The sequence below is a fragment of the Mobula hypostoma genome, chromosome 9, assembly GCF_963921235.1.
Source record: "Mobula hypostoma chromosome 9, sMobHyp1.1, whole genome shotgun sequence".
Lineage (NCBI taxonomy): Eukaryota > Metazoa > Chordata > Chondrichthyes > Myliobatiformes > Myliobatidae > Mobula > Mobula hypostoma.
In genome coordinates, this window is record NC_086105.1 from 146,423,919 (window position 1) to 146,437,180 (window position 13,262).

Genomic DNA, 13,262 nt, shown 5'->3' on the forward strand with positions numbered 1-13,262 from the left:
GCAAAATCAAGTACCATGAAGCATTGACTTGGAAACCTAAATCGGGGCCACAGTAGTGTAGCGGTTAGCGCAACAGTATTACAGCTCGGGGCATCGGAGTTTGGAGTTCAATCCCAACGTCATCTGTGAGAAGTCTGTCTGTCCTCCTTGTGGAATTTCCAAGGTCCTCTGGTTTCCACCCGCGGTCCAAAAATGAGCCCGTTAGTAGATTAATTGGTCGGTGTAAATTACCTTGTGATCAGGTGGGGTTAAATCGGTTAGCTTGAAGGGCCAGAACGGCCTGTTCCACCTGTATCTCCAAATAAATAAAATAAATTTAATTGTTTTCTGTGTCAGATGTTAACTTCTACCGTACCGTGCCTGTTATATGATTTATATGATGAGAAGTGCTGATATTGGTTTATTATTGTCTCATGTACCAAGACACAGTACGTAAGCTTGACTTACATACTGTTCATACGGATCAGATCATTACACCAGTGCATTGAACTAGAACAAGGCAAAACAATAACAACACAGAATAAAATGGAGAAGCTACAGAGAAAGTGCAGTCCAGGTAAACGATAAAGTGCAAAATCATAATAAGGTCGATCGTGAGGTCAAGAGTATATCTTTCTTACAAGAGGTCTGATCAAGAGTCTAATAACAGTGGGGTAGAAGCTGTCCTTGAAACTGGTGGTACATGTTTTCAGGCTTTTGTATCTTCTGCCAAGTGGGAAGGGGAAGAACAGAGAATGGAGTGGGTGGTGTCTTTGATTTTGCTGGCTGTTTTACTGAGACAGCGAGAAGTGTAGACAGAGTCCATAGAGGGGAGTATGGTTCTTGTGATGTGCTGAGCTGTGTCCTCGACTCTGCAGTTTCTTGCAGTCACGTCCAGAGTAGTTGCCATACCAAGCTGTAACGCATCCAGACCGAATGCTTTTTATGGTGCATCGTGTAAAAATTGGTAAGAGTCAATGGGGACATGCTGAATTTCTTTAGCCTCCTGAGGAACTAGAGGCCTGGTGAGCTTACTTGTCTGTGACATCAGCGTAGTTGGACCAAAACAGTCTATTGGTGATGTTCACACCAAGGAACTTAAAGCTCTCAACTCTCTCAACCTCAATACAGTTGATGTAGACAGGAGCATTTGCATCGCCTCCCTCTGAAAAGACCAGCTCTTCTGTTTTCATGTTCTGCTTTAAGTTAAAAGAAAAACATAAATTGCCTTAACGTTTTTAACCTGCTCTTGCCATGAATTTTTACATTCCATCATTGACTGTGTCTGGGACTCCCCTTTGAGCCAGGTTTGCATGTTATTGATGTTACAGTCTGTCCACTCCGTACCTTTTGGTGAGATAGACGTCTCAGAGTTCCTGCCATGGCAATCGTGACACAGGGTTTTGACCTGAAATGTTTGACAAATCCTTTCCCTTTCACAGATGCTTTTGAGTTTCTCCAGCAGGTAGTTTGTTGCTCCAGATTTCAGCATCAGCAGTCTCACGTCTCTCCAGTTTGTAATTCTGCTACAAGGGTGACACTGACTGGAACTAAACAGTAACACCCAACCCCTCCCCATCCCTTTGTTTGGTTTTATTTATAATTACTCTGTAATTCCCACAGATGGCAGATGGTGGCAGCAGAGAACAAGAAAACAATACAGCAGTAAGGTGAAGGCGTGTCTTGGAGCTACTGTATTCCTGTTCAAAAAGTTTAAATGTCATCTCTCAAGGATAGCTCAGAGCAATGATTGTACAGTGTTGATGGACTCTAGAGTTACTGGTATTTCAAGGTACAGGAGTATTGTTCTCACGTCTTTGTCCTGATATTTCTCTGAAGCCATGCAGAAACCTTTTGTTTGTTACCTCTTTGCCAGGTATCTGATTGGTATATTGATTTCAATGCACCTGGTGGGACTGATCGGAATGGATGGCAGTTTGCAGCCGACTTCCCGGCGTAAGTTATCAATTACCGGAATTAAACCACTTCTTTCATTTATTAACCCGACTGTTGGTTTTTATTTTAAACTTATGAGGTACCAACTGTTACTGTACAGTAAGACTCCCCTTTTCAGAGTTTTAATGTAATTATTGGAAATCAAGTTTAATCTGACCATCTCCGTTTGTCAGTTATCTGCCTTGGTTGACTGTTTGGATAATTTCCAGTGTGCTTATTGATTGAAGTTGTCACCTTGTTAAGGAAGAATTCTCATCCCTGTTTTCAAATCCCTCCTCATGCTTTCCCTCTTTGATTTTTGTAATGCCCACCAGTCATTCAGCTGAATGATTTCTGGTGCTCCTCAGGTTCATCCTCTCAGGTCTTCAGCCAGCAAGATGCCAAGTTTTGGGGATTTTCTTCCAAATCCCTCAGCCTCCGTTGAATTGGGGATCCTCTTCACTACTTTGATCATGTTTTTATTTGATTGATTATTCAGTTACCTCTTTAAGTGGTGGTACCAGATGTTAGTAATTCATCTTGGAGAACACATGTAGATAAATACAGGCAACAACTTTTTGATCTCACAATGTTAAAATAAAGGTAAAGAGGAGCTTTACTTGTCCCATGTACCTTAACACATAAAGTGAAATGTTGTTTGTGTCAAATTAAATCAGCAAGGATTGTGCTGGGCAGTCCACAGGTGTCGCCATGCTTCCAGTGCCAACATAGTATGCCCACAACTCAGTAATCCTAACCGTACATCTTTTTTGGATTGTAGGATGAAACTGGAGGAAACTTAGCAGTTACAGGGAGAATGTACAAGCTCCTTACAGACAGCGGCAGGAATTGAGCCCCAGTCTTATAGCTGATTGCGCTAACTGCTATGCTCCCTTTATCAAATACTTTCTGAAATGTATGTCCAAATATATTATTGAATTTTCTTTTTTAAAACAACATACACTTAGCTTCCGTCTGTAAGCATTTTGGATACGGCCTCTAATTCATTTTGTACCAGCAGCGTGTGTATGCTCATCTATATACATGTCATGCCAACAATTATTGCCTGTTTCAGGTCCTACCATGGGTACAAGACAATGAAAGATTTTGTGCGGCGGAGGCGATGGGCAAGGTAAAGACTGAAACTGGAAGTGTTACTTGTCAGTCTTTGTGTTGAGTTTTCACTGATTCTATTGTATTTAATTGTTCTATTGTAAATGCCTACAAGAAAATGAATCTCAGGGTAGTATATGGTGCCATACACTCAGTGGCCACTTTATTAGGTACAGGAGATTAAGGGAGCTAAGGCTTTACTCTTTGGAGAGAAGGAGGATGAGAGGAGACATGATAGAGGTGTACAAGATAATAAGAGAAATAGATAGAGTGGACAGCCAACACCTCTTCCCCAGGGCACCACTGCTCAATACAAGAGGACATGGCTTTAAGGTAAGGGGTGGGAAGTTCAAGGGGGATATTAGAGGAAGGTTTTTCACTCAGAGAGTGGTTGGTGCGTAGAATGCACTGCCTGAGTCAGTGGTGGAGGCGGATACACTAGTGAAGTTTAAGAGACGACTAGACAGGTATATGGAGGAATTTAAGGTGGGGGGTTATATGGGAGGCAGGGTTTGAGGGTCGGCACAACATTGTGGGCCGAAGGGCCTGTAATGTGCTGTACTATTCTATGTTCTATGAGCGGAACCCAGTCTGGTCTTCTGCTGCTGTAATCCATACAATTCAAAATTTGACGTGTTGTATGTTCAGAGATGCTCTTCTGCACACCGCTATTGTAACGCATGGCTATTTGAGTTACTGTCAGCTTGAACTAAGTCTGGCCATTCTCTTCTGACCTCTCATCAACAGAGCATTTTCACCCACAGAACTGTTGCTCACTGGAAGTTTTTTGTTTTTCATACCATTCTCTATAAACTGTAGAGACTGTTGTGCATGAAAATCCCAGGAGATCCACAGTTTCTGATTTACTCAAACCACCGTGTCCGGCACCAACAATTATTCCACGGTCAAAGTCACTTGGGTCACATTTCTTCCCCATTCTGATGTTTGGTCTGAACAACAACTGAGCCTCTTGACCATGTCTGCATGCTTTTATGCATTGAGTTGCTACCATATGATTTGCTGATTAGATATTTTATTTACAGGTGTACCTAATAAAGTGGCCACTCAGTTTATACTGCAGATAGTTTGATAATAAATTTACTCTGTTCTTTATTAATAATGATGTAAATACTGAACAAGTCAGAGAGCATTTATGGAGAGGTACATTAGGTATTTCTGTCTGATGACCTATAGTCAAAATATTTTGATTGCAATAATGTTCAAGATAAAACGAGGGTGTAGGGAGGGAAGAAAATAACAACTTTCTGCCTGTTCTAGCCAGACTTTAGTTTCTTTACTTGAGATGGCTAACTGTAATTTTATTCTTCAATTCTTTAGGAAGTGTAAAACTGTTACAACGGGTCCATGGTTCGAAGTTGCACCTATCGCTCTGCGGGACCTCTCACTGATTCCCTCTGTGAGTCAGAGTGCCAATGACCAAGTGGCCCTATGGGCCATTAGCAGCAAAGGGGATGTCCTGTGTAGGATGGGAGTAACAAAGGAAAATGCAATGGTAAGGAGGCACATTTTGATGCATGCTTCAAGCAGATCTCTGGTGTGTGATAGTAAACCTCATTGGAATAATTGAAGTATGGAGCAGTAAGTAATGATGCCTCCTGTAGGCAGCATCCATCGTTAAGGACCCCTTCACCCAGGGTGTGCTGTCTCTTCATCACTATCATCAAGGAAGGAGGTACAGGAGCCTGAAGATTAAAAGCTTTTTTAAGTATTTAAAAGGTAAAAGAGAGTTGAGGGTAGATATAGGACCAATAGAAAATGACACTGGAGATATTGTAATGACAGTCACAGAGATGTCAGAGGAACTGAACGCGTATTTTGCATGAGTCTTTACAGTGGAAGACATCTGCAGTATACTGGACATTGAAGAGTGTCAGGAAAGTGAAGTATGTGCAGTGAAAATTACAACTGAGAAGGTGCTCAGGAAGCTTAATGGTTTGAGGGTGGATAAATCTCCTGGACCTGATGGAATGCACCCTTGGGTTCTGAAGGAAGTAGCTGGAGAGATTGTGGAGGCATTAACAATGATCTTTCAAGAATCGATAGATTCTGACATTGTACCAGGTGACTGGAAAATTGCAAATGTTACTCTGCTATTTAAGAAAGGTGGGAGGCAGCAGAAAGGAAACTATAGAGCTGTTAGCCTGACATCAGTGGTTGAGAAGTTGTTGGAATTGATTGTTACGAATGAGATTACGGGGTACCTGGAGGCACATGACAAGATAGGCCAAAGCCAGCATGGTTTCCTGAAAAGAAAATCCTGCTTGACTAACCTACTGCAATTTTTTGAGGAAATTACAAGCGGGGAAGACAAAGGAGATGCAGTAGATGTGATGTGATGTACTTGGATTTTCAGCAGGCCTTTGACGAGGAGCCCATGAAATTACAGAGAAGTTACTAGCATGGGTGGAGCATTGGCTGATCAGCAGAAAACTGAGAGTGGGAATAAAGGGATCCTATTCTAGCTAGCTGCCGGTTACCAATGGAGTTCCACAGGGGTCAGTGTTGGGACCGCTTCTTTTTACCATGTATGTCAATGATTTGAACTATGGGATTAATGGATTTGTGGCTAAATTTGCTAATGATACAAAGATAGGTGGAGGAGCGAGTAGTGTTGAGGAAACAGAGAGACTTAGATAGTTTAGGGAATAGGCAAAAAAGCAGCAAATGAAATACAATGTTGGGAAGTGTAAGACCAGGCACTTGGGTGGAAGAAGTAAATGGGCAGACCATTATTTAGATGGGGAGAGAATTCAAAATGCAGAGATGCAAAGGGACTTGGGAATCCTTGTGCAGGATACCCTAAAGGTTAACCTCCAGGTTGAGTTGATGGTGCAGAAGGTGAATGCAATGCTGGCATTCATTTCTAGAGGTCTAGAATATAAGAGCAGGGATGTGATGTTGAGATTCTATAAGGCACTCATGAGACCACACTTGGAGTATTGTGTGTAGTTTTGGGCACCTTATTGTTTAGGACATTGTATCTTTCATTGTAAAGCCTACACAAAGCTGGTTCAACTCCAAGACCAGAAGCTTGGAAAGTTGGCTTCTGATCAACTCGAAAGGCGTAGATAGAGTGGATATAATGTTTCCATGTGATGAGAGTCTAGGAGCAGAGGGCTCAGAATCGAAAGACACCCCTTTAGAACAGAGATGAGGAGGAATCTCTTTAGTCAGAGGGTGGTGAATCTGTGGAATTTATTGCCACAGAAGGCCATGGAGGCCAAGTCATTGGGTATATTTAAAGTGGAGTTTGATAGGTTCTCGATTAGTCAGGGCAGAGAATGTTTCTTCCCACATTCGAAGATGTACAGATAAGTAGGGTAATTGGTCACATGGGTTTAATTGGGCGGTGTGGGCTTGTTGGGCTGGAAGGGCCTGTTACTGTGTAGTATCTCTTTAAAAAAGTACATAACCATCAAATTAAGATATCAAGTTCATGTTTACTGTCAACGTTCCTCGGGACCACAGTGTACCCACAAAACATATATCATGCACAGCACGTAAAACAAAATATTACACAAAAACTGTAAGTTAATAAAATATTATTGAACATGCATGTATTGTGCAGCACGGATAAACAATAAACAGCTCGTTGTCCTAGTGACAAGACCTCGGTGGCGGCAGGTTATTTATTAGTCACAGTATGAGGGAAGAAGCTGCTACCCAGTCTGGCAGTCTAAGTCCTGATGCTCCTGTACCTCCTTCCTGACAACACCCAGGAAACTCCGGTGTAGAGACTCAACTCATTAAAATGACCATATATGAGTGGAATACAAGTCGTTTGCAGTTTATATTATTAAAGCCTTATGGAGGAATGCAGTTGCAGAGGTCAGTTACTGTGAACCCACAGGGGTTTTACTGCACTGCCGTTTGGAGCATTTTATGCAATTTAAGGAACAACTTGTATAGAATTAAATGCTCTCTGAGCAGTTTCATAACAAGGGAAATATAGTGTTCATATTTTTGCCAGCAAGTTCCCCTCCACATCAATGTGATAGTTATCACAAAAATACTGGCAGAAGCACAAAACAAGAAATCAGGAGAATTCTTAGAAGTTGGTTCTCAAAGGAAGAATCTATTAACAATCATATTGAACTGGCTGAAATTTACAAACCTCTGCATCTGTGGGATTGGGGCCAAGGGGTGAGCAGCGGAACCAACGCTCACAGTGACCGATAACCGGGGATACTGGCCAGTGGAGTTCAGTTGGCCGGGACGCAGCGGAGACTAGCGGCCAGCACGACAGCCAACCAATCAGAACAACAAGCTGGGTCAATATAAACATGAGCTCTCAGCAGAAACAACACTCAACAGCACACTGACGGTGTCACCCTGACTGGTGATGAAATGTTTGTGACCTAACCTCCAGACTCAGCAAACAATCCTACAAACAAGCAGCCAAACCAAGCTAATCAATCTTCTCTTTCATTTCAAATTACCAGATCTATCTTTTTTTTAAAACATTGAATGAGTAAGTATTGGCTAAGATGACATAAAGTGCTGTCTTGTGCTTTGTCACAGTGACACCCTGTGTCTGTTATGTGTGCCTGAGGGAGGGAAGCAGGAGGTGGGGGCCTTGTTACAATATTGCATCTGGGATGTGGCAGTCTTCAACAGCACAGCACTCCCTTGTTCCCCAAACTCAGTTTTTAATTCTTTTTTGGGGTGCAGCTTGAATCTAAGAGACTCCCCAGTGGGACAGCATAGTAGCATAATGGATAGCGCAACCCTATTACAGCTCAGGACGCCAGTGTTTGGAGTTCAATTCCAATGCCATCTGTAAGAAGTTGATACATTCTTTCTGTGAGATTTCCTCCCCACTTCCTAAGACATACTGGTTAGTAGGTTAACCAGTCATTGTAAGTTGTCCTGTGATTAGGCTAGGATTAAATCGGTGGGTTGCTGGGTGGTGAGGCTCATCGAGCCAGAAGGGCCTGTTTCGTGCTGTATCTCTAAGTAAAACTTTCTCAAAGTTCAAGGTAAATTTATTTCAAAATACATACGTTATCATATTCTACCTTGAGATTCATTTTCTTGTAAGCATTCACAGTAGAACAAAGAAACATAAATGAATCAATGAAAAGCTACATTCAAAGACTGTCAAACAACCAATGTGCAAAAGAAGACAAACTATGCAGATACAAAACAAAAATAAATTAGCACCATGTATATGAATATGATTTTGTTTTTGACATTTAACAAAATATCATGACATCCAAACTTTGCAGGGTGTTTCATGGCTGCATATTGGTACAGATCAACCATTTGTGTCGATTTCTATTGGGGCCTTCTACCAGGTGTGGGCCATTGCCAGGGATGGATCAGCTTTTTACCGTGGCTCAGTTTCCCCACAAAACCCTACAGGTAAAGGCATACTTCAGTAGCTAGCGCCATACTATTTCTGTAAAATGATAGCTTTATGTGTTGCATGCCTTACAGCTCAGTTAGAGTTACATAAATGGAATCATGATTTTTTTTATTTGTATCTCATAAATGTGCATGTTTAATGTAGCTTAAATCTCTGCAGTCACCTTAAAATTCTCATGTACAGGCCGTCCCAGGGTAATGTACGGGTTTCATTTTTACAGACATCTATAGGTTGGAAAATAAACAAAAATCACTCTATGGTAACCATACATCCACAGTACTGTACGAATGGCATCGAAATTATGTAAAACTGATAAGAAATAACAATTACATAAAGTGGAGACATTAATCTAGTTCTGCTGTTTGTAGAAATTTGTATTATGTCAGAGTTCTGAATTTAATAATATTATGGGAGCTCATTCATAAATCAGTATTTGTAACCCAGAGATGGCTGCATCCTGTTGGCAAATGATGCATGCTACTTAAGTGTGTGTCAGCCACAAGGATTCTTTATATTTCACTCCAGAGATGTAATTACAAAAACTCAATGCTGACACTAGGTGAATGCCGCTTTTCTAATAAGACAATAGATTCAGGGTTGGAAAAGCTCACTTTGCAGTATTTTGAAGAAAACCAGGACTTAGCTGAATATCTTGGTCTTTACTTAACCCTTGTCACAAGAATATAGAACGTGAAACATTACAGCACAGTACAATGTTGTGCTGACCTTTTAACCTACTCTTTGATCAATCTAACCCTTCCCTCCCACATAGTCCTCCATATTTCTATCATGTTCTACATGGGTTCCAAACCTGTGGTCCATAGACTCCTTGCTTAGTGGTATTGGTCCATGGCATAAAAAAGGTTGGGAACCCCTGTCAAATTGCAGTTTACTAAAGAAGGGTCTTGGCCCAAAACGTAGACTCTTTATTCTTTTCCATAGACGCTGCCTGACCTGCTGAGTTCCTCCAGCATTTTACGTGTGTTCCTCTGGATTTCCAGCATCTGCAGAGTGTCTTGTGTTTATGATTTGCAGTTTGTACGAGCCTTCTCTTCATAGAATAATGCCTTGCTCCCTATATTGTGACGAGGCAAAGTTCCTTTTTGGGGATTATGGAATTTATTATCTCTGTGATTGTGAAAGGCCTCCAATTATGTAGATCTTGTTTCCGAGTCTCTACATTTCTTTTCCCACCTCACACTGCAGGTGATTGTTGGTACCACATTCCTCCGCCTCCCAAACAAAAGCTGATACAGGTTTCCGTAGGAAGGACATCGGTGTGTGCAGTGGATGAAAGTGGTAAGTTGTCGACTTATTGGTGTCTTTTATTCAGCAACTGAAATAAAACAATCCATGACAATGAATTCCACAGATTCACCACCCTCTGGCTAAAGAAATTCCTCATCTCTGTTCTGAAGGAACTTCCTTCTATTCTGAGGCTGTGCCCTCTGGTCCTTGACTTGTCCACTAGAGGAAACATCCTCTCCATCTAGGCTTTTCAATATTCAGTAGGTTTCAATAAGATTTCCCCTCATTCTTCTAAACTCCCAGAGCCATCAACACTCCTCATAATTGGACATAATAGCTCAGTGGTTACTTCACCACACAATAACCTAGAGGTTAAGAGTTCAAATCTCGCTAAAAGTATATAATTTAATATTAAAACAAAATAAGCTATTAGAGATATTTATCAAGAGCACTGCATACGTGGGGTCCTTAGCATTGTTAATGATCTTTCCCAACCATACAACGATCTCTTTGACCCCTTACCATCAGGCAGGAAGTTTTGTAGTATTTGGACAAGAACTGTTAGGACGGGAAACAGCTTCTTCCCCCAGGCCATAAGACTACAAAACTCCCTGCTACCACCTCTCATCATGTATGAAGAGCCAATAGCATTATACTGTTTACTTTTTAACTTGTATCATAAATACACCTTATTATTTGTTAATTTATTTGTGGTAATTTTTATGCTTGTGTGTGAGTTATACGTACAGCGTTGTGTACTTGGTCCAGATGAATGTTCTTTCATTTGGCTGTATACATGTGTACAACTGAATGACAACAAACCGAACTTGAAATTGAACTTGTTCAGCTGCTGGGGAGAGTTCTAGAAAACCTTCCACTGTTGCTAGGCACTGCAAGGACTGAAAGTAATTATCTGATATTATTTAATAATACATATGTACTTATTGCAAAAAAAATGCCTAATAACAGGCAGTTAAGTTTTTTTTCTTTGAAAATGCTAAGAGTAACTTGGTACCTCATTACAGTTTCATGTAGAAATAACACCTATATGGAGAAGAGTTGAATTAAAGTTTCTGAAGTAGGTTCTGTGCCAGATGATAGTCCATACCTTTACGTTAATCCATCGACAACATTCAAATGCTATAGATGATGGAAATCCAAAATATAGACCTGCACCTAACTGTTCAGAAAGTACCTGTGGGGAAAGAAAAACAGTGTTAATGATATTTCAGGATGGAGCTTTAGTAGCTAATTAGTCATAGTCATAGTCATACTTTATTGATCACGGGGGAAATTGGTTTTCGTTACAGTTGCACCACAAATAATAAATAGTAATAAAATCATAAATAGTTGAATAGTAATATGCAAATTATGCCAGGAAATAAGTCCAGGACCAGCCTATTGGCTCAGGGTGTCTGACCCTCCAAGGGAGGAGTTGTAAAGTTTGATGGCCACAGGCAGGAATGACTTCCTATGATGCTCTGTGTTTTATCTCGGTGGAATGATCTCTGGCTGAATGTACTCCTGTGCCCAACCAGTACATTATGTAGTGGATGAGAGACATTGTCCAAGATGGCATGCAACTTGGACAGCATCCTCTTTTCAGACACCACCGAGAGAGAGTCCAGTTCCATCCCCACAGCATCACTGGCCTTACGAATGAGTTTGTTGATTCTGTTGGTGTCTGCTACCCTCAGCCTGCTGCCCCAACACACAACAGCAAACACGATAGCACTGGCCACCACAGACTTGTAGAACATCCTCATCCTCTGGCAGATGTTAAAGGACCTCAGTCTCCTCAGGAAATAGAGACGGCTCTGACCCTTCTTGTAGACAGCGTCAGTGTTCTTTGACCAGTCCAGTTTATTGTCAACTCGTATCCCTAGGTATTTGTAATCCTCCACCATTCCACACTGACCCCCCTGGATGGAAACATAATTAGTGAAGAACAGAAGGGAAACGCATAAAGAAATGTGTTTGAGTAGAAAGTTTAAATCACAAAGTAATGGTGGTGTAAAATAGAAGGTGCTGGGCACAATGAAACGTTAATTATGATCGCAGAAACATTATCGACATGTTTTATCCTGAAAAATAGTGATTATGAATTATTGAACTCATTGTTGGAGTCTGGAAGATTGTCATGATTCTTAAATCTTAAATCCTGAATCTTGAAAAAATTACCCATTTCCCTGTACCTTGAGCTTGCTTTGAGCTGCTATATTACCATCAAGGACATGTATACCGGAAGATGCCTGAAAGGAGCCTGTAACATCATGAAGGATCCCACCCCACCCCCTCCCAACCTGCTGATGGACTGTTTGTCCCACTCCCATTAGGGAGGAGGCTATGTTAACATCGATACCAGACTCAAAAACAATTACTGTCCCCAAGCAATAAGCCTGATCAACCCACCCCTCCATACCCCCAACCCCCACTACTTAATCATTTCCTGTCAGAGTCACCTGAAGTACAGACACTCCAGTGCCCATCATCACTTTATGGACATACAATCAATCTTGTATATAAGCTATCTTACATACTTATATTATTGTATCTTTTTATTATTTTGTTCTTTTATCTTACTGGGGTTTTGTTTTGTGCTGCGTTGGATCCAGAGTAACAGTTATTTTATTCTCCTGTGTACTGGAAGTTACATTCAACAATCTCGAATTTTGAATCTTAAAGCTACAGGCTTCAGAAAATCCCTGAGGAAATGGTAGTATTATTGTGAAGTGCGTTTGTGTATTTGTGCACTAACAAGCTGCCTGAGAGAGTGGCAAAAGCAGATTTGATAGTAATTGCCAAAAGAAAATTGTGTAAATTACTAGAAGATAAAGGTAGTTCTCATTGAAAGAACTCTGAGGTATGATGAGCTGAATTACCTCAGTGGCGCATTATTGTGTTATTCTTAAAACAAATGTTAAAACAAACTATGTGTCATTTAGTAGAAGCTAAACAGCTTTAATCCAAAAGTAAAATGTTCCGTATCCTAAAAATACAACAGAAAATGTTTAAAGTAATCCAGCGTGCTAGACAGTGTTTATTCAACTAGGTCAATATTTAAAGTGCTAATGAAAGTTATCAACCTGAAGCATGAACTGTATTTCTTTCGCCACACATCTCATCTGACCTTCCAGCATCTTGTGATTTACCGCAAAGCCCAAACTTACAGTGGCACTTGACTGATAGCAATCAAGAACTGTTCATCATTGGCACCATTGTCCCAGATCTTGTCTGGCCAGAGGTAACATAGAAACATAGAAAACCTACAGCACAATACAGGCCCTTCGGCCCACAATGCTGTGCCAAACATGTACTTACTTTAGAAATTACCTAGGGTTACCCATAGCCCTCTATTTTTCTAAGCTCCATGTACCTATCCAGGAGCTCCCCAATCCAGGTAACATCCTTGTAAATCTCCTCTGCACCCTTTCTATAGTTTCTACATCCTTCCTGTAGTGAGGCGACCAGAACTGAGCACATTACTCCAAGTGGGGTCTGACCAGGGTCATATATGGCTGTAACATTACCTCTCGGCTCTTAAACTCAATCCCATGAATGATGAAGGCCAATACACCATATGCCTTCTTAACCACAG

At 41.0% G+C, this 13,262-nt stretch overlaps 1 protein-coding gene across 4 annotated transcripts in view; it reads left to right on the top strand.

Annotated features, from left to right (window-relative positions):
• tecpr1a (tectonin beta-propeller repeat containing 1a) overlaps positions 1-13,262 on the top strand; it is a 107,432-nt gene that overhangs the window by 72,053 nt on the left and 22,117 nt on the right. For all 4 annotated transcript variants that reach the window (XR_010019350.1, XR_010019351.1, XM_063059369.1 and 1 more), the window contains exons 18-22: positions 1,856-1,935; positions 2,990-3,046; positions 4,366-4,540; positions 8,277-8,412; positions 9,623-9,715. Coding sequence is in view for 2 of the 4 variants with exons in the window: in XM_063059369.1 (XP_062915439.1) it covers positions 1,856-1,935; positions 2,990-3,046; positions 4,366-4,540; positions 8,277-8,412; positions 9,623-9,715 (541 nt within the window). In the remaining 2 variants the exon portion in view is untranslated. The remainder of the gene's footprint in view (positions 1-1,855; positions 1,936-2,989; positions 3,047-4,365; positions 4,541-8,276; positions 8,413-9,622; positions 9,716-13,262) is intronic.